Below are 21984 nucleotides of genomic sequence, written 5' to 3' on the forward strand. Positions count from 1 at the left end.
AGCAATAAATCTTTGAAAAGCACTATAACACATAACCCTGTGTAGATTAATGCAAAAAAATTCGAGAGATTATCATTACTACTAAAAATATGCCCGAAAAATGTGTTGTCTGTTACGGCGACAAAACTATTCCAGTTATTGTGAAACCACTCGAGGAAACCCTTCAAGCCATTTTAAATGCCAAAAAGAAGATTAGACAAGAAATTAGCGAGTACAAGGACCGTCTTAAAAATGCTAAAGAAACAATCACTAAATTCAAGAATGAAATTGGTAAGCTTTAAAGTGATAAACCAGCTGAGGTAACTGTAAATAATGAATTATAAAAAATTTCCTGTAAATAAAGTTCCTACATTTATATAAACTCAGCTTCCTTAGGATTCTTTTATGTTAATCTTTTCCCCTTAATCATCATAAAGAATACTTAAGGCCTCATTTAAATTCTCTCTGGTATTCCTGCATTGAAGTGAAATCGAGGGGCTTGGAGGTCAAGGCGCATTAGTGCAGTTTTTAAAAGTTGAGATATTAACAATTTCAAGTGAAACTGGTCTTGATGCATATTTTGTGAAAAATTCGCTCCCAAATTCCTATTTTTAAACATCAAAAAGTCAGTTTGAACTTTCTTTCTGCCTTGAGGATCCATGAAATTTCGAAACTTGTAACAAGTACATTTTGAAATAGCAAAAACTGCACTGATGTGCCTTGTACTCCAAGCCCCTCATTTGTCATCATCAAAAATGAATTGATCCCAGGTGGTCAATGGAAACCTCTTGAACTACTTTCTTCGAAACGAGCAGAATTATATTTTGTAATGGACCAGTAAACAAGGCAAAAATTGAAGCGTTCTGATACATGGCTTTTAACCAAAACACGTTAAACACAACTTGCACAAAGGGACTTACTGAAATCAACTCCAAACTAAGATAACAACGTTTTTTAGTTTACATTGGTTACAAGAATTTTGAATTCCCTGCTCACAAGAAAAACGATGGTCTACTTGAATCAAATCACACCTACCACAACAGTTTCGGCAGGCTTCTTAATCAAGCCATGTTCCTTCCTGCCTTGTATTGTTCTAGGTGTTAACTACGTGCAACAGCTGAGCCGAAGATCCAAAATCAAGGTTGCCATCTTTTCATACCGCAGAGACTGTTACAGTAACCCTTACTGCGCAATTGGTCTGAACTAGACTTTAATTTTTCTATGAGCGTAAGGTTTGAATTCACGCATCAAAAAATGTTAAACAGATCAATTAGAGTTAGTTTCATCAATTTCTGTTGCGTGAATCGTGTTCTAGGTAAAATTCTTGTTACGACATGTATCAGAATGTGTTAATTTGTACCTTCTAAACTGGTCCATTAGTGGACTTGCGACAAATTATGGATTTACTGATTTTCAACTTAGCATGGCAGCATACCACTGTGACCGCCCCCTCTTGATCCGCCAATGCTTCAAGTTTTGAAAAGCTCAAAAAGTTAACAATTAAAACTATTGTCAATTTTCAGTTCAATATAGGTTGATTGAAGTTAACGGGTTTAAAGTTACCCAACAGGATTAAGTGTGATCAAAATCAACACAATTTCAATTGCATTTTCCTCAATAAATAGTACCTTGTAGAGCCACCCTTCTACAAAATGCTCTTCAATTTTTACTCACCTCCCATCCAAAAAAAAAATCGAATTTGGGAAACACAAATTAAATAAAATTGCATAATTTTTTGACATATAATTTAACATTAACAATATTATATGATACCTCAATAATAAAATTTAACAAATCAAAAATACATCATCAACATCTCATAGAATGATCCGACAAGGACAGTGATAGGTGACATTGCTATGAAATGAACTTGGGGAAAATAATTATGTGTTGTCATCGTGGCTTGGAGCATAGAGAGATTTGTTTCAATGAACATAAGAATTACATACTAATACTGCAGCACAAGAGTTGCTGAAAAAATATAATTAATCTCGTTCATAACATAGTCATTTTAAATCAAGTGAAATCAGCCGCTCAGAAGCATTATGGTAAATAGGTTTAGCATCTTACGACTTTAGGTTCCAAACTATTGAAACTTTTTCTTTGATCTTTTGTTTGAGATTAACTGCTAAGGCTTGTGGAGAAAAGCTACTGGTTTTTAAGGGGTCCAGGGGCTGGAAAAAACAGCAAAAAAAAAAAACAACATCTCTGAACTTTCCTGCGTTTAGTATTTGGTCTGGCCTATTTGACTGGCTTAGAGGTGACCAATTTCAAATAAGATGCAGTTTACAGCGATAAAAAATTTAAGCACAGCTGATTGGCATGGTGCAAAAAGATGAATGCTGTATTAGATTTTTGTAGTTGTTCCCAACACACCCTGTTAATTGTAAAGTTGAGTTGAGGCTAATAAGAATGAAAATATTACAACTATTAAAACAGCAACTCTTGAAGAAGTCTCTATCAGTTGAAAGATGCTACTACAGATTTTCAAATTAACCTACTTTAGAGAACTTTCTTATGGAAAAGACTAAAATAGAATTTAGACAAAATATACTCGAAATGGGGAATGGTAAATTGTTTGAGTTCCAACCAATTCATAAACTAACAAAATTGTTTATACATGTACTTAAATTAAGCATTCATTGGAGAGACATTCACAATGTTTTCAGAGGCTTTAATTACACCCTCGTGCCACTGTTTAATTACAGCTAAAGCGAATTTTAGCTCACACTTCATGGATGACTTTACTTTAAGACAACTAATCTGGAAAATTTAAGTTCAATAAATGAGTTGAGAAAGTGCCACCATCATACTTTTTTAATACATAACTAGTTGCCAAGATATCAGCATGAGTCCCTTTTGAGGAAAAATCATTCTCAAGAAAGAATTAAAAGGGCACCAGAATTGATTGACACCAAATAACAGCAGCATTTGTTCCTCTCCACTATTGGGAGCCAACTTCTTCCAGATAATCTTATGATATTTTACCTAAAAATAAGAAGAGAAGAGAAATAGTTAGAACTCATTCAACAGAAGTTGCTTCAAAAGCAAAAAATTAGGATACCTGTAGCGACCCTGCATGGGAAACCAAAGGTATTCTGACCTGGCTAAATTTAATTATTATACAATATTATATTCTTTGCGACTTTCTAAGCGCAATGAATTTTTGAACTTAAAATTTCAATATGCCAAGGTCGAGACAAGCAGGGCTGAAAAAATAATTTTTTGGCCTTTTCACAAGTGTTATCCAATGGAGCTGAGAAATTCCTGGTTTAGGTGTAAAGAGGATACGCCTCACTCTGTTATCATTCGGAAAATTTGACTATTTTGTCTATCTTATCTTCCTGATCAGCAAGGAAACAAAAGCTCTCCTTGAAGACCAGTCGGACGTTTCATCATATCTACTTAATATTGCAAGAAAAAATACAGAAAAATTCACTGTTTGGCCCTGCTTTTCTCGAGCCTGGTACATAGAAGGTTTGAGTTTGAGAGCTTGATGGCCAGATGTTATTCGAGAATCCTTATACGAAGGATCTCGATCTTTAAAAATCAACTATATTATTAGATCTGGAATAATCTTTTTTATTGTTTCAGAAGTTTGACTATTTATTTCATTCTTTTGAATGTATTTTTACTATAGATTAAGTCCAGATATAAGAACAGGATCAATTAGACCTCCTCACAAAATTATTCAAATGAGATTTATAGATATTCCCCTATAAAATACTCTGATCTTATTGATATCGGATTTTTTGATGGTGAGACGGTGTCCAAGAGGTCGTAAGGAATATTATATCAAAAAACAGAATTTAGCAGATGCTGAGGTACTTGGTTTTCTGGATAGGAGCCCTTTTGACACTGAATTTGGGAGTCAATGTTGAGGTTCTGTTTTGTTCCATTTAGTTTTAGTTGTAAAGACATAACGACGGTGAAAGTCGGCAATCTCATAACTTGATTTGCGACGTCGCAGACTTACTGTCATACTTTATTTTTTAAACGGAAAACTACTCAACGGCAATTCCTTAAAACTGCCGTGATTTTTCTTTTCTGTGCAAAGAGAATTCTGCAAAAACTTTAAGGAATGATGTCAATTTGTTCTCCTTTAAAAAAATAGCATAGAGGCTGAGATTTTCAGACACCGCAAACGAGATATGTGATCGCGGACTTACGCCGTTGATAAGCTTTGAATTGAGTATCGACACCAATACTGACTTTGATGGATCTATACCTCTAGAAGAAAATCAAAGGAAATTAGTGAATGTCTTCACAAAATAATCGATTGATTAATAGAATTGCTTCACTACTTTTGAGGCAGGGAAGTAGATAGCATTTTAAGAGCTCTGAAAAATTTCTTGCAACGTAGGAATAAATGCAAGAACCTAAAAACCTCATTTGAGCTGCATACTCATTTTGAATAAAGATCTATGAAAACAAACTAAAATAGAGGAGAAAGAGGCTAAAAAATATTTACTGGAGGAGAGGAACCTCGAGAAAACATAGGGTCAATTTCAAGAATTTAGGAAAAAACCTGAGGAACTCAGCTGCTCTGTGCCCCTGCCTGCCTTTACTGAATCATTGTCCTCTTCTGCCGTGCTAAAGAAGAACGCAGTATGAACATTCCAGAGTTGCCAAATTTACTTCGATAGAATTATTATTTTCGAGGAATGTTATGAATAGTTTTCCTTTCAATTTTCAGAACCTGTAGATGCAATTACGAATATTATCTGAATAAATTGGGAGAAAAATTGTCATAAGTTTACCAGAAAATTCGGATTTTATGAAAGGAAATTTGGCAACGCCTGAGGGTTTATGCGGCGTTCTTCCTTAGCACGGCTGTCTTGATGTGTGAGACTACCAATAATTACTAATTAGCCATTAATTCTTCAAGTTCAAAATCCACAACCATCGAGAAGATAATTATTGCATATTACAAGCTGGCCATCAAAATTACTATTTCAGCTAGATTGCCGATTAGCTTCGTCAAATCCGTGCTTCCCTCCTTGATCAAAATTCAAAGTGTTAAATGGGTCAGTTGCGTTAGTCTCAGAATTGTATTATGATGACATCAGATTACAGATCAGCAAAAAATGACAAGATCTGTCCAAAACCCAAGTTTTCTTGTCCGATACCAGCGGAGATATTCCTCTTCAAATAGCATGGCGTATGACGTCATCCATCACAGTAGTGGATACTATAGTTTCTTCCACCTTCGTTTCATCTATGATTTGAGTAGAGCTACCAATACAAATGTGTACATCACTAATTGATGAATCAAAGGTGGACGGGACCATGGTGTAAGCTACCGCAGTGGATGACATCATACACTGTGTTTTTAAAAGTGCAATATTTCCGTTAATACTGGATGGAAAAACTAAGCATCTGGACATAACTGATTCCTTTTTGCTAATCTATGAGCTGAAACCATCAAAATGCACTCCTGTGACCAGCGCAACTGACCCATTACAAAGGATTCACCTCAATTAGAAATTTTAAATGATACAATACAAAAAGTCAGCGTCATTGACTCATTGTTAAGAGTCTGGGTAATACTTCTGGTAACAAGTCTTCGTTGAAGGCACCAAAATCCATACTCCTAATTAGCAGGCTTTTAGCTAATACAGGTCAATGGACTGCCACATCAGTAAATTTACCCATGTCTGGTGTATTGATAATAATAGGCAGGAAAAATCTCAGTGTTTAATATGGCCGCAGCACATGATGATCTTCAAATACAAGATTTGATTAATTTCTGAAGCAGTCAAACTACATGGAGGTCTTACCAGCGAATACTCCAGCTGCAGATTTTGCTGCAGTAGTTGTTGATCCTTGCTCTTTTTCCAGCTGGCATCCTAGATACTCCCTGAAATAAAACAAAAATAAAAAATCAACGACAAAATTAATTAAGAAAATTTTACTTCTTAGGTTTGTGCGACAGGTATAATCCTAGACTCGAGTAGCAAAATATTTATATTCGCATGCAATAATCGTTTACCATTAACATGGATCTACTGAGAAACTAATACAGTGCTCTCTGTAGTGGATCTCAAGGGACCCGAAGATTCATCTGGTACAGAGAGACACCTACTGGACAGAGAGGGTAATACATGTGTTTAATACAGGAAAAGGCGGGTGAATTTATCCGTTGCGGAGTTTTCTGTTACAAAGAAAGAGAATTGCAGAAGATTGGGCAAAAAAGAAAAAGGAAAATAGTTGACATGATTAGCAGGTTCTATACCCCACAATTAGCTTAGATCTCTTTTGTTAAGGTGTATAATAGTTTAGTTAAAGACAAACCAATATTTAACTAAACTCATTTTTCATAACAGAAAAATTATTATTTAATTGTTACATTATCTTTGATTGAGCTAGAAATTAAAATAAATGCTGAAGTGCTAAGAACTTTGTTAAATATAATTTTATATTTCCTTACCCTCATCTCTAATACTTAACGGGTTAGACAGTTTTTCATTAAGTGCATTATGACATGCTCAGTATCCATGCAGCTTTGTAGTAATCACCTGTATGTGTCACTCATGATTCAAAATGAAAGAAAAAATAGAGAATATGAGGAGCCAAAATGATTAAAAGACTGGTCAACATTAAACGTCGGCTTGCTCGGCATTAAACAACGGGTTTCCTAAATATTGCAGAAATGTATTCAACAAGTTTCATAATAAAACCACATGGAAGAATAGAATACTTGATTTCTTGTTGATGGAGTGAATTTTTCGGGTTAAGGGTTAAAAGTTCTGCACTCAAAGGACACAGAGATGTTCCTTCAAAGACAAAACTAATGATCGGCTTTAGTCGTTGAGACAATACGTCCACCACAAATATGAAGTATTTTCTCAAATAGGTACTGGGATCAGTATGAATTAATCATTTCCCGAAGCATCACCATCACTCTCCAGATCACTAAAATGTTGGTAAAGGCCGCTCACAGGTCTAATAAAGAGGAGTGGGAAAAGAGAGAAACGCCTAGATTTGAATAGATAAGGGAAGAGCATGAAGTTTTCAGTGAAAGGCGCGTATTTGAAACTTTGATTTTAGATTGAAAAAGAATTGAAACACAGTTGTCAAGTTGTTTCAACACACTATCCTCTTGCTGAGGTTTTCAAAATAACATTGAACTGAAACAAATTGCTTCGAAGGTTTATAAAATGTTTTAATTTTTCAACACCTAAAGTAGTTAGCGAATTGGCAGAGGGGTGACGACTGTCACAGTTCTGGTGCAGAATCCATTTGCTGTATGTGAAGTTATAACTCTGACCAATCTATCTAATCCTGGGTGACACTTAGCAATTTCTACTACTTACCAGTAGATAGGTGGTAAAAATCTGTCATTTACTGTCACTTCTGTCATAAGTCAAAATTAAATGTAATATGACAATATTTCCGGAAAATTGATCAAAATGTAAAGTTGAGAACTTTTTTGAGAGAGAAAAAATAGCCAGATGTTATGGTACTAAAAATCAGATACAAACATTTTTTAGGGAAACTACTTAGAATAAACCTCGATTTTGAATAAATTTCTGGTTTTGTTTAGTTATGGTAACATTGGAATACTACTGTATCTTTATGAATTGGCGATGTTTAAAAATTTCGGAATGATAACGGAATTTCGGAGCATTGATAAGATTTGGGAACTTCCAACTCAAAACCTTGTCCGCCTCAAAACCAACTAAGTTGTCATTCATCAAACGGTTAGAATGTCAGCGCATGTAAATCAAAACTTCTCAGAAGAATTGTTTTTAAATCTTGATTTAATTTAAAAATTGTCAATTATTACTTACTGTTTGCCTCGAGAATAGTGACGGCCGTATTCACCAACATCAAAGGATGCAATGCTGAGCACCAAAGCATCCTCAGAAGTATCAAGTAAATAGACCAGACAGCGAAGAAGCTCATAGTTGTGCTCATTCAAACGTGCTGCATTTTCTCCCCAGAACTGAGCAGACCGGTGGACTGGAGACCACTCTAGTCGCCCACATTTTACTTCAGTGGCATCAAAAGAACTATAAGTAAAAATGAAAAAAATTATTTCAAATTACAGTATTTACTTTCTTGATAATAGATACCACACTCACTACAGACAATGGTCTTCCAAAAATAAACCGTGAATTATCACTCTTTTAGGTGGAGAAAATGTCATTAAGAGACTTTGTACTTCAATTTAATGATATATGAGCTACTCTACTGTACTAAGGAGAAACATCGTATGAATATTCGAGAGTTGCCAAACTTCCTCAGATTAAATGTTCATATTTGAGAAGATTTATGAATATTCTCTCTTAAAATTTGCAGCTAACTAAGGTCCGATTGTGGATTAAATTCTCTGAAAAATTGGAGAAAAAATATTCACATATTTCTTTGTATTCTATTAAAGGAGCTTTGGCAATGGCTGATGGCTCATACAGCATTCTTCTTTAACACGGAAGTATTTTTTGCCTCCATTCTAAGCAGATGATAACTTCAGAATAACCTGTTGAACATTTTACAATGCAAGTTGGTTGATCTAAATCATGTTTCAACAGATTATTCACCAATTTCATGAATCATCATTAGGCAAAAAGTAATTAATGATTCCCAAAATGACTTACTCTTCGGGAGGATGAAGAGTGCAGCGTCTCTAAAAATGTTGTCTAGGCCTAGCTTTACTGACCGTTGTTATACACATGGGTTCCCAAACCGGACTTTTTTGAACCCACATTTAAAATACATAAATTTTATAGGCTATATTACAGTTGTTAATTTTTTCGGAAGTGCTTCACCACAGGAATACACTTCTCCCCACCCATAGTTCTCCTGCAAGATGTGGTGTATGCAACCACTGGGGAGAAAGACCAGTAAATACACCCACCCACTTGTAGAATGCCGAGTACTTTAGTGGGAGAGAAAATAGAGTTACCACATACCTTAAATCTTGAACGGATGCCTGCAATTTTTTGTAGAGAAACTGAATATCTTCTACAATGTCTTCATCATCGAATTTGCGTTCTCTGTACCATTGCGATACAATGTTCGTTTGCAATGTTCGACTCTTCTGGTTTCATGATTAAGTTCTAAAAAGCGAATAAAACAAGAAAAAAAAGAAATTATTAATCATCTCTGAACAGGAAAACACACTTTAAAGTTGTTTAGGGATTATTGTTTGTTCTTTGAAAAACAATGAGTTGACACTTTAGGTTTTTGAAAATTTTTTATTGGGGGAAGGAGGGGGGGGGGGCGGTTGTTCATCTTTCACCAAGTTGAGGGGTATCTCAAAAGTCATGTCACCAACCTTCACAAATAAAGCCAGGGAATGTGGATTATGGGAGCTTGAAAATCACTTCATTGGCTTTGAAATACTAATTGGTTGAGCTCTTTAGGTCAGAAACTTTCTGATTTATAGCAATTTTTAGGTAACATGTTCGATTTAGCGGAGGTTGACCGTATACAGAAATTTTCTGTTACTTGTAACATCTGGAGGTAGAGTTTCCCAGTTTATTGATTATACTTTCCTGGATACCTTGTAAGAAAAAATAAGAGAGTCAATCAAAACACTGCATGAGACCGACCGATCATTTGCAATAACATACTAATGTAAAAATTTCCTGACTATATGATTACAATCGCTGTGAGACCAATCCAGAATCATCCTATTATGGAATGACCCCAACTAACCCTAACTTGGCTAATTCCATCCAATTGACAGGCGATTCCGTTTTGAAAGGGGTAGGAGGAGAGACAGAAAGCACAAGAGCAAAACTCGAATCAACGAGCTCTTTCCCTCTTGTTTTTACTTCCTCAAATTCTTACATTTGAGAGGCGAGGGAAAGAAATACAGATTACTTTCCACCTTACATTGACACAAACAATCCATATCTGAACTTCTGCCGATTTTCACAAAGAGGTATATGCATTTCCCATAAGAATTGGACCCAGAACAGAATCTTGTCATACCCTCACCTTTTGTAAAGGAAGGTTACAGAAGTTAAAAAATGGCGGAGTTTTTGATCCAGCCTCCCGGGGAGAGGGGGTTAAAGAAAAATCAACTTATGGGCATAACTTTTGAACGGTTGCAGATATCGAATCGTTGCAGAATCGGTTTTGATGGCAATCAGGAGTTGCAGAGCGCTATACTGCCGTGCAACGCAAAAACGCCATTTTACATTTTTTGGAAACAATATATTATAGCAGAAAAACTTGTATACCTTGGGAAAATGTTTTCACAAAATTCTGTTGCAAATACTATCTAGAACTTAACCTGAAAATTTGCGGTGCATAGGGGAATTTTTACTTCATAAAGTGTTAAGTTCCAAAAAAAGAGGGAAAATCTTGATGGATTTAAGGCGTTCTTGCTTAGCACGGTAGTATAGTACAGGCGTGATATAGATATACTTGTTCAAACTATTTGTAAATTAACCGAAGATGATGTCAGTGTTACAACCAAGATTTTGAAATTTTTTGCTTCCATTAAGTTAAGAATCTAAATTTTTTTATTTTCACTCACCCTTCATGTTTTCTGTAAAAACATTAATAGCCTGTGATGCTGAATGACTCTAATTAAATTAACTAATTAACTATCTGCAATCACTTTTAAAATATGATCAAGCAGGCATCAATGCTTTGAATGCACCCTGTGCGCAAGTGTGTAGGGCCGGCATAAAAGAATGGATGGGTATAAAAACCAACTTACCCTGAATACAGCCAAGATGATGCGGGTAACTTTTTCTGTCACAAAGTCACTGAGAATATCTCCTAGGATTGGAATGACGCCTAATCTGTGAAATTTAAGAGCAACCAGAATTATGTTAGAGTGAAGGAAAAAAAATAGAGGTAGATTCATTTTCTTTTTGTCTGCTCTTACTACGCATGAACTTTTCTCTCAACCAGACTACACACTCAAATCATTTCTTTATTAATCCCTTAATATTGGACTGACAGAGAACATTTTCCTCATTGTATACAGCCTTGGAAAGTTCTAAACTTAGTAACAATGCCATGTAGACAGCAATTTGTTTAATGCATTGAAATTATACTAATTAGTAACATATTAAACATTCATCCATATTCTAGGGAAGGGTTTCTGATTCTTAATGAACCGCTTCCGCCTTTGAACTTGTTCTTTTTCAACTGGTCTTCTTACCTGATATTTGAGTTGGAGGTACCATTAGGGTGCGGCTTATTTCCGTCATGGAGGGAAATCGACGAGGTCCGGGTGGCAATCGGTTCTATCTATGAAAATAATGGGCTGTATAAATTTGAGCCAAATTGAAGCTTTTGTAGATAATGCTCAAAGAGATCAAAACTACGAGCAAAATTACATTGGTTTGAGTGGGCGGAAAAACGCCTGATCTGCGAAAATGCGTTTTTTGGATCTAAAATGCATTTAAATGAAGAAAACCTGACCAGCTCTTAGAGAGGCATCCAGGGGCTCCTTCGAAACGAGAAAATCACACTTTTGACCCAAGGGTGAGGGTAAGGGGGATCACTCGAGTGCAAGATAAAAAGTATACACCAATTTCGTTCTGGGCTCGAGAAATAGTATGGGAGGCTAAATTGTAAAGGGCCAAGTATAGTTCTCAAGGGCTAAAACAACCATTATACATTATTTCTCATCAAGTTGTGAGATACATTTGCCTCTCCAACTTTGGAACACTTATTGTAAGTTCGATCTGAAAGTCTCAAAATCGATCACGTAGCTATGGGCGCGGCACCTCAAAACCAGCTACGCCATGACCCTGCTGTCCCCACTCATGTTTCAAAAGTGTGATTTTCTCGTTTCGAATAAGCCCCTGGATGCCTCTCTAAGAGCTGAACAGGTTTTCTTCATTTCAGCGCATTTTAGATCCAAAAATGTATTTTCGCAGATCAGGCGTTTTTCTGCCCATTCAAACCAATGTAATTTTGCCCATAGTTTTAATCCCTTTGAGCATCATCTAAAAAAGCTTCAAATTGGCTCAAATTTTATACAGCCTATTATTTTCATAGACAGAGCCGATTGTCACCCGGACTTCCTCCATGATGGTCCCTAGCGAAGAATTTAAAACATTTATGGCATGATAAGGCTATCTGACCTGATATTTCAACAATTTAAAAACAAAATTCTTCTTCAACAGACAATTAACACTTTTAGACTTATTTGTATATACTCACTTGTTCATTTTTTGAGCAAATTTAGGGTTGAAAGGCAGTAACCGAAGACAGAACATAAGTTGGTACTGAATTTGGAAATTTACTTGTCCGGAGGCAAGGACTTTCAACAATGTTGAAGGCCCTCCAACTTTGATGAAAGCCAAACAATATTTATGGTGACGAAGAACTACTTGCAAGCATCTTCCGGCAAAAAGAAGTCCTCTCCCTAAAAGATAACAAATTCGATGAAATCAGTAAACGCATCCTGAAGATGTCAGATCAAGATTGAACTGAGGCCCACTGTAAAGTGCCCACTGACAGTACCCAGGGCATACTTAAATGAGAAGGGTGTGGAATAAGAAGTTTAAGAAAAATTCTATCTGTTTCAGGAAGAGATGGGATTTTTTAATGCAAGTTCAAATATTAAAAGGTGACTTTTCCAGCAGATTCACTCATTTTCTTTTGCTTGAAGAGTTTACTTTGAAAAATAAGTCGGACTTTTCCAGATCATCACATTTGAGGATTTAGATGGAAAAATGGCATGAGTCAGAAAATAGCGGTTTGAGAAAACGAAGGTTGAATATTTTAAGACATGATTCTTAGAGTACCTGTATACTGAGAGTATGGACAGCTTGCTTCATGGAGGGTTTAGGGCCCAAACGGGTAGCCAGCTCTTTAACACATAAAATTTCACTGCCAATCTTCAGATTAAAATTCAAATCAAGATGGCAAAGAATGTTCATAAATGTGCGTTCTTCAAAAATTAGTAAATTTATGCAAAAACTATGTCAAATACGTTCTTTGCAAACAACAGGTTGTGACAATTATAATAATAAATCGTTCTGGATGTATGTAATTCATACGTTGGCTGCCCTTTTGGGCCCTAACCTTGTTTGCGCAGGCATCGGTGAAGGCCTGATGGATTTAATTTTCTGAGTTTCACACCCGTCTATACTCTTGCTGTACAGGTTACTCTAATGATTACCAGCTATATACTAAAGATTTTGAGATCATGGGTTTGACAAAAATGATAGATCAAACCCTCATTTAGAGGTTGGTACCACTGCATTTACTGAAATACAGTATTTGACATATTTAAAATGAGATTTATAAAAGCGCTACAGAAGTCGTTTTTCAAGAGAACTACAGGCTATCAAGGAAAGGGAACTACTAAAAGATTATTATTTTTTTTGAAAAAAAGCATATTTATGTTGAAAAAGTTTATAAGCCCCCTCAGTGCATGTCTAGGAGTAAAGGGGACAAAATTAAGAAGGGCCAGCTCCACTGAGTTCATCAATCGAGACATCATGAATCTTCAGCCTCACATTCGCTTTCACCATCGCTGCTTGTGAGAAGGGTCTCTTCCTCAGCTATAATGGGGTCGTGCATTGAAAAAACCTTAAAAGACCAGCCAATTTTCAGCTATGTGGAGAATTTGTACAGAAATTTTGACAGATAACAGTCATGACCTAGATGATTATTGTCACAGAATCGTAACCTTGCAAAAAAAAAAAAAATCCTGTAACTTGCTCAAATCTTGAAATACTGTCATGAAATTTGGTGCAGTAGTGCCTTATGGTATGCTGTATGGAAATATCAGTTTTCCAGAAGAACAACCTGCGCTCCCCCACACCATTGTGCCACCTAGCTCCTTATTTATTTTATGTTATATCGTAGGAAATTAGCAATCACAGGAAATAAGCAATCATCAACAATCAGCATCGAGTGATGCAATTTTAAAAAAGTGATGTCTTTTTTTTCTCTCTCTTTTCTCATCAAAAATTTTGCTAAGAAGTAGAGACCGCCGGATCATGTGGCAAAGGCAAGATGCTTTAGAACTTTTTGCACCTGCAGAAACAGAATTCTGAGGACAACAGATGCATTACTGAATTAATTAGAAGTAATAGCAGAAAATCATTGATCCATTTAACTTACACTCAATTTTAATTGTCCATTCAACCGATTCAGGTAAAAGTGAAATCAGAGCTGTCAAGTAAATTGGCAGATGGGTTCCAACAGGCAATCTTGGCGATTATTCTGGCAGACATATTCACAATGAATCCATCAGATCCATTTAACAAGTTCAAAAACTGACCGCAAATAGGTTCTCGCTTCTTAGCACAATACTCGGCAAATATTTCAACTCTTGACCTGTCCTCCTGGATTTTAAAATACAGAAAATGTTAATTATTAATTATAATAGAGCACACTTCACATCAACTGAGAAAACCAGTTTTCTAATGCAATACTCTGAATTTGAAATTCATTTCTTGAGCCTGCAACAATTTAGGAGAGATCTCTAACAGGTTTTGAACTAAAATATAAGAAAAAAAGAACAGAAAAAATATGAGCTGTTTGTCCTAAAAAATTATTCCAGTTCTCATTGACTAACAAAAAAATGTTACTTGATGAAAAATATTTATAACTCATACCTGAGACAAATCTATGGAGGCCAGTTTGGATAAATTGGTTGCTTTGAAGAGCAACTCATGCTCAGAGATATCCAGTGGCTCTGGCGCCATTTTGATATGTTTTTAAATCTGTAAAAAGGAGGAATCTACATTAGGAAGAAGACAACAAAATTCTTTGGGCTTCTTTTATTCAAGATTCTTTATTCTTTTATTTTATTTTTTCAATATGATGGGCAGGTTTTTAATGTTGCAAAAGCAACCTTCCGAAAATAACACCACTCACTACGACACTAATCAATTTTTTGCTGACTACTTTTACTTGTGTAAACAGTCTATAGCAAATCATTTAGCCAGTCCTACAGTGCGGAGAGTGATACAGTAAGATTACCGCTGAAGTTGTCACCTCAAACAGGAGTTTAACTCCTCTCAAATAAAGTTTACAAAGATACAAGGTATATGGCAAAATGCTTTAGTTCTTGTTCTACATACCCACTCTACTGAATTAAAAACGGAGAATACACTGTAAACCGAAAATTAATATTCTTGAGTGTTGCACGATTCAAAACCAGAGGAGGTTGAAAGTGGAGAGTATATAAAATTGGTCAAACAACTTTATTCCTTCAAGAGGTAGGACAAACTTGTGTAAAAAAATCAGAGGCGATACAGCTAACTTGAGGTAGAGGTGTCGTCAGCTAAGTTGGCACTTGAATACATATCGTTTGCAAGCAACTATAATGTAGTCATCCAACAGGAATCGAGGATTGACTAAGCTCACAATCCGGCTGCTGTCAATCTCTTATTGCTGTAGGACAATTGCATCGCAATTGCTTGCGAGTGGAATCTTAACAAGTGCCGACTTAGCTAATGCCGCCATTTTAAAGTTTTCAAATTTGAGAAAACCCACGATTAGATTTTTGCAAATATCTCCTCAACGGCTCATCCCACAAAAAAACAAAAAAACCAGCAGAAAGAACATAAAATTTCCTACCGAAATCACTCTCCCCTGTTTTATCTGGCTTACTTTGCTGGTCATAAAATTAACGTTTTCTTCAAAAATTAGCTTAAAGAAGGCGCATTTTTGCTGATTTTAGGAGAAACTTTGCTTTAAATCTCCAGCCACGATTATCTGAGAAAAAAACTGTTACGCTCATTGAAAAGAGCGTAAAATTTACTGCTGGAAAACATATCAATAGTTCCTAATCTTGATTATATTCTGTGAAACAGCAGTTTATTAGCTCGGCCCTTAAATTGTGACCATCTCCTTTCAAAACAAGAAAAAAGAAGGAAAAAACCTAAAACCGAGGCTCAAACTGTGTAACAATGTGGTAAAATAGTGCTGGGCCCACACTATATGGATGGAGGGGGGGGGGGGGGGAGCCAAAAAGTTCAAACATTTTCAATCAGAGCCAACAATTTTGGGCTCTAATGAGGATCAAGAACAAAACTGATGGGAAGAGTGTTCAGCTCAGTTTGCATTGGACTATTAAGTTGAGGTTACGTTGAGAGATCCATAATTTTGGGTCTTCTTATACTTCATCAGTAGATCACACTAGTCAGTGAATCCAACTGAAAATCTTGCAAAATCCAAGACAGCATCAAAGCACAAGTTCGAGGTACAAGTTCTGTACTGCAAGACGGTAAGTTTCGTATTAGTACTCATTAGAGTTCACAAGTTTTGATTCTAATTGAAAATTTTTGAATTTTAGGGCTTTTGATCTCACTGACTAGTGTGATCTACTGATGAGGTGTAAAAAAAACCCAAAATTATTGATTTCTCGACGTTACCTCACCTTAATAGTCCAATGCAAACTGCCTGGACTGAACACTCCCCCATCAGTTTTGTACTGATCCTCATTAGAGCTCAAAATTGTTGGCTCTGATAGAAAATGTTAGAACTTTTTGGCTCCCCCCCCCCCCCCCTCCATATAGTGTGGGCCCAGCACTATTTTACCACATTGTTACACAGTTTGAGCCTCGGTTTTAGGTTTTTTCCTTCTTTTTTTCTTGTTTTGAAAGGAGATGGTCACAATTTAAGGGCCGAGCTAATAAACTGCTGTTTCACAGAATATAATCAAGATTAGGAACTATTGATATGTTTTCCAGCAGTAAATTTTACGCTCTTTTCAATGAGCGTAACAGTTTTTTTCTCAGATAATCGTGGCTGGAGATTTAAAGCAAAGTTTCTCCTAAAATCAGCACAAATGCGCCTTCTTTAAGTTAATTTTTGAAGAAAACGTTAATTTTATGACAAAAAATGTAAGCTAGATAAAACAGGGAGAGAGATTTCGGTAGGAAGTTTCATGTGCTTTCTGCTGGTTTTTTGTTTTTTTTGTGGGATGAGCCGTTGAGGAGATATTTGCAAAAATCTAATCGTGGGTTTTCTCAAATTTGAAAACTTTAAAATGGCGGCGTCCTGAAGCACCAGACAATTTTCCTGAAGTTTCTATGGGCATTTTCAGACTACTGTAGCACCTAGGAAACGAAAAAAATTGGTTTGGTTCGAAGGACAAACCAGAACCGGAAATTTGTTGTGTTGTGTAATCAAAGTAAAGTATGAAGAGAATGATGGACTGAAATTCAAATTCATTATTAGGATTTATTAAGTAATTCCAATTTTTGAGAAAATCAAAGCACAGAAAGGACACTCTTCAGTTGCAGTGTTTCAGAATCTTCACCAATTTTTCATCAATTATGATCAAGCAAATGTATGTAATTCGCTGAAACTCCTACTGAATATTCTTCATGATTTTATGATTCTCTAGATGAAAATTTTCAGAAGATTCACACAGTAGTTTCCTCTCTGAAAGCATGAAACTTCCCTCAGGGCAATAGTTCAAAAAAGTAATTATCATTTGGCAAGCGAGAATTTATCATTGTATAATCAATTGAGATCTAACCCTATGGCATAAATCCTAGAAAAAATGAAATTTTCCGATGAATATTGGCAAAATAAGATGGAAGTCAATAGACGGAAAAACTGAATGAAAATCAAAAAGACTAAGACCTTTACAAGTCCACAGCAAAGACCCCTTTCTTGCTAAATGCGCCAGGTAATTTCAGGCACGGTGACCGGTATTTAGCATGTACTATAACAATTTTCATTGTTTCAATTGTACCAATTCATACTAAATAAATAAAAGATCACACAGTTGTGCAATATGGCACCATCACCAGTTTTTGCACGGAACTAAAAAGCAGAGGGAAGTAATTTTAGTTAATTAAATAAATATGTTTAATTTTAAAGACAAAGATAATTAATTTAATCATTTTATCAGTGCAATTGATATACTTTCGTTTAGTTATTTGTCTTTTAATTATATAACTAAAGACTACAGGTGTCAGGTGGGTAACCTAAACTAAGTTCTAGCATTGTGGCAATAAGTGGAAATTGTGGTTTGAAGCATTCAAATATCCTTTTTTTCTTACATGTTTTTCTGGCCCGAACAAGATCAGTTACACTTCTTAGACACATTGGTAGAGAACATGATGCAAGTTTTCACCTAAAATACACCACTTTAATTACTTACCGAATGTCGAAAACTGACAAAATTAGAATGCTCACCTGAAAATACATGAAATTAAGCAGCTTGTTCACTTCAGGAGCTAATACTTCAACAGTCTTTTCATAGATTTCCACCCAATTTGACTGCTCATTGGACTTCGGTTGTGGGATGGCTCGAGAGCAACATCGCCACGTTGACAGCATGACCACTTGTTCCAAGCCATCTTCCAAAGGTTCATTCTGGAGCATTACAAATAGATATTTTACAGGATTGGTAGATTGACAACTTCAAATTCAGAACATGGAAAAGCTCTGAATTTTTAAAACGACCAGAACCGGTGTCGATTAAGCTTCAATGAAAAAACCTATTGACTGTTTTCAGTGCAAATACTATAAAGGTTCAAAAATTGATACATTTACATTTAAAGGTCGATCTGCAATGGATTCCTTGGATAGTTCGAAATCTTTACAATTGAAATCAAGGGTCATATGAACTTCCATCAAAGAAATACATAAACTTCTGATTTTATTATAAAAAATATGCCTCTACCAATTTTCAAAATGTCTGCGTTAAGTTGAAAACACTTGCATGGAACTAACTTTTCGAATACGAGGTTTCTGCTCCTGCCATAGCTCTGTAATGATTTAGGTGAGAGTAAAAGAGTCATATCATTTATTCCCTGCCAAAAACTTACGATTTCCTCTCATTTTTCTCAAAATTATCCTGGAAAAGCAAAATTTTTCTAAAAGCCATAATTTATCATTCATCATCCATTCAATTTAACAGATTAACGGTGGTCAAGTAGCAGGAATGTGAAGCTTCCCAAACTGGCGTGAACGGTGACTTCTTCAATGTACTTTGCTATGCCAGTGACGAACCCATTCCGGTCTTCGAAGTTGGTATCAAAGTTAGCTTGATAAATGACAGAGCATAGCTGAGCTACTATACACAGTTGATCATCAGGTAACGTAAGCTCATCTAAGGTGTCGACGTAGGATAAGGCATCAGTTAATGTTACCTTATCTGCCGCCATTTTGAGAAATTGACTCCTTTGTGCAAAAAACCATCAAAGACATAAAAATGTCACTTGGCAAGTAAGCATTGTTGTACATGGAACTTAGAGAAATGAATGGTTTTGAAAACATACCCACTCTAATCAATTAAAAACAGAGAGTACACTGTAAACCGAAAATAAATATTCTTGAGTGTTGCACGATTCAATACCAGAGAAGCTTGACAGTGGAGATTAGATAAAATTGGTCAAATAACATCCACTGCGGTAGGACGTGGCACCGCAGTGGATGACGTCATAAATCGAGTTTATCAAGGCGAGATATCTCCGTTAATATTCAAGGTAGAGAGTTGCTGTTGGGACAGATCTTTTTATTTAGAGCTTATCTACTGGAACCAAGCATCAAAACATGATTCTGTTACCAGCGCAACTGGCCCATTGAGTAAAGAAAGAGAAATGATCGGGTGAACCAGTGGCTAAGCTATCGTTTCGCAGGGAAGAGATGGTCCAGGTGAGCTTTCATGATGAAATTGGCCTCATTATCACAGCATGACTACATGCAGACAAACTAACTCTTTCCTTCAGAGATTAAACGACATGAAAGAGAAAGAAGGAGAGAGTTAGAGGACGTTTAGGGAATGAGGAAGTTACAATTCTTGAGGAGGAAATTTAGGCGGGAAATACCTGGCAGTGGAGTCCGAACTAGGAAGATAATTAGGTGTGGAAGCTGCATTCACAGTTCATGCTATTTGCAGGGGATTGTGACACAAAACCTGTTAAGCACTCTTCACTGTGCACAGAGGTTCCTTCTTTAAAGTTAGCTTCAGTCTCACACACAGGAATCGATCCTTGAAAATCTCATCCGCATACCCAGGCCTAGGGGATCAAGGTCTCACAGGCGCAAAGCTCACACATTCCTTATCTTGTCCTAGCGTGCCAACAGAGTTTCAAGAACCGGTCTGCATTCATTGATTGACTAGGTAAGATGAGAGGAGATAATGAGATACATTTTGGTCCATAGTGGAGTCTCCAAGACAAGTCCAGGGACAGACAAAAAGACATGTTCCGTCACTGGAGTCTTGTGACAATTCTGTTGTGTTGTAACATCGTAAGTTATGGGAACTTCACTACAATCTTAAAGAGGAATCAGTTGTATAAGCTTCCTCGATTTACTTGAAATAGAGGCGATTGAAAGCAATACCAGAAAAACGACTCATACACTCATACCTGTAAAAATCCACTCCGAACTTCGGTTTCTCCACACTTGCCATGGCTTCTTCTTGATTTTCGTTGACCCTGGGGTTAAATCATCGTCTCGAATTGTTGAAATACTTCTATATGAGCAGAGAAGATGACAGTTTTAACGGCTGGTAATAAATAAATCAATAATCAAAATGAATTGAGCGATCTTAGATCTAAGGGCCGGCAGGACCTGCGTGGGAAATTGCATGATTAGAGATTACATGGCCGCCATATTGAATTCCGCGCTACAGGTGGACGAATATCGAATATCGAAATACTCGATTGCTCGAATATCGCACAATCGATTCATTACCATAGCTTCTAACGGGGACGTAGTGATAATCGATCGTTCACAAAATGTGTCCAGAAATCCGCCTCTCCGTTCTCGGACCCGCTCGAGCCGAAGCGCTACCCGGCCCCGGTCATCGCCTTACTTACTTATTACCAACCAACTTGTCTCGGCTATTCCACTCGTTTCTGGGGATTTCGTGCTAAACCAAAGTATTCCTAGGTTATTTTGATCGTAGAATTCATTTTTGACCTTACTTTTCTTAATATCATAACGCAAATACACAATTTTACGCGTTCTTTCAAACTTTCCGTAGAAACATAAAACTATATATGTTAGGTACTCAAAGATAAATTTTACCTACTCGTTCTTGTGGGCATTTCGCGTTGAAACTTGGGATCCTTGCGGACTTTAGATCGTAGAATTCATTTTTGACCTTACTTTTTTGACACAAATAAAAAAAAAATTGCTGAAAAAATTGGCTGAGAAACAAAAGAACGCTGTACGAAACATGAAAAATTTTCCCTCCGAAACATGAGCATGCAGTGTGAGAGCCAGACCCAGTGTGCATTGAAGTACCATGTAGACCGTAAATTCATTAAATAACAAATATCTCATTCATTAGCAATGGCCATTGTATTAATAGCTAGTATAATACACAAAAATGGTGAACCAGGGCTCAGAATGAAACTCGGTCATTGCGACTTTGAATGATTTGTTTTGTCTACCTTTATATCAATCCCTGGTCATGGCAGCATTCAAACTTAAAATTTCAGAGGAAACGATCAAAAATGAAAACGAAAGTACTCACACGACTTTACGATTAGGTTTTCTGATCAGCTACATATTTCTTGCGTCCCTTACCTATTAAACATTTTATCAATCGATTTAAGCACATCAGGAACAAAAACTCATGAAGACTCAGCGCTCCTCCCTCACATTATCAAACAAGCAATAATAAGGAAGCTTCCATCATTTATAATTTGAAATAATGACATTACTCAAGAGCTTACATCCCAAAAAGCACTTTTATAATTAAAATTAAAATTATACATGGCCGCCATATTGAATTCCGCGCTACAGGTGGACAAATATCGAATATCGAGATACTCGATTGTTCGAATATCGAACAATCGATTCATTACCATAGCTTCTAACGGGGACGTAGCTATAATCGATCATTCACAAAATGTGTCCAGAAATCCGCCTCTTCCGTTCTCGGACCCGCTCGAGCCGAAGCGCTACCCGGCCCCGTCATCGCCTTACCAACCAACTTGTCTCGGCTATTCCACTCGTTTCGGGGGATTTCGTGCGAAACAAAAGTATTCTAATTTTATTTTAATCGTAGAATTCATTTATGACCTTACTTTTCTTAATTTAATGACGCAAATACCTACACAATTTTACGCGTTCTTTCAAACTTTCCGTAGA

At 36.3% G+C, this 21984-nt stretch overlaps 1 protein-coding gene and 1 pseudogene across 1 annotated transcript; both read right to left on the reverse strand.

Annotated features, from left to right (window-relative positions):
- Positions 1-1677: 1677 nt before the first annotated feature.
- Positions 1678-13485, reverse strand: LOC109031877 (V-type proton ATPase subunit H-like; annotated as a pseudogene).
- On the reverse strand, positions 12184-20426 carry LOC109044031 (V-type proton ATPase subunit H-like). Its single transcript, XM_072305051.1, has 5 exons — positions 20250-20426; positions 18070-18249; positions 14529-14636; positions 14032-14255; positions 12184-12322 (listed from the first exon to the last, which is right to left on the reverse strand). The coding sequence occupies exons 3-4, from the start codon at positions 14616-14618 to the stop codon at positions 14061-14063; spliced, it is 285 nt and encodes a 94-aa protein (XP_072161152.1). The 5' UTR covers positions 14619-14636; positions 18070-18249; positions 20250-20426; the 3' UTR covers positions 12184-12322; positions 14032-14060.
- Between the last annotated feature and the right edge of the window lie 1558 nt (positions 20427-21984).

This window comes from Bemisia tabaci, chromosome 10, assembly GCF_918797505.1.
Source record: "Bemisia tabaci chromosome 10, PGI_BMITA_v3".
Lineage (NCBI taxonomy): Eukaryota > Metazoa > Arthropoda > Insecta > Hemiptera > Aleyrodidae > Bemisia > Bemisia tabaci.

Coding starts and splice junctions, on each gene's coding strand:
- LOC109044031 (XM_072305051.1), bottom strand. CDS start 14,618: ATGGCGCCAGAGCCACTGGATATCTCTGAGCATGAGTTGCTCTTCAAA. Junction 14,256..14,528: donor CCTCCATAGATTTGTCTCAG/GTATGAGTTATA, acceptor TTTAAAATCCAG/GAGGACAGGTCAAGAGTTGA.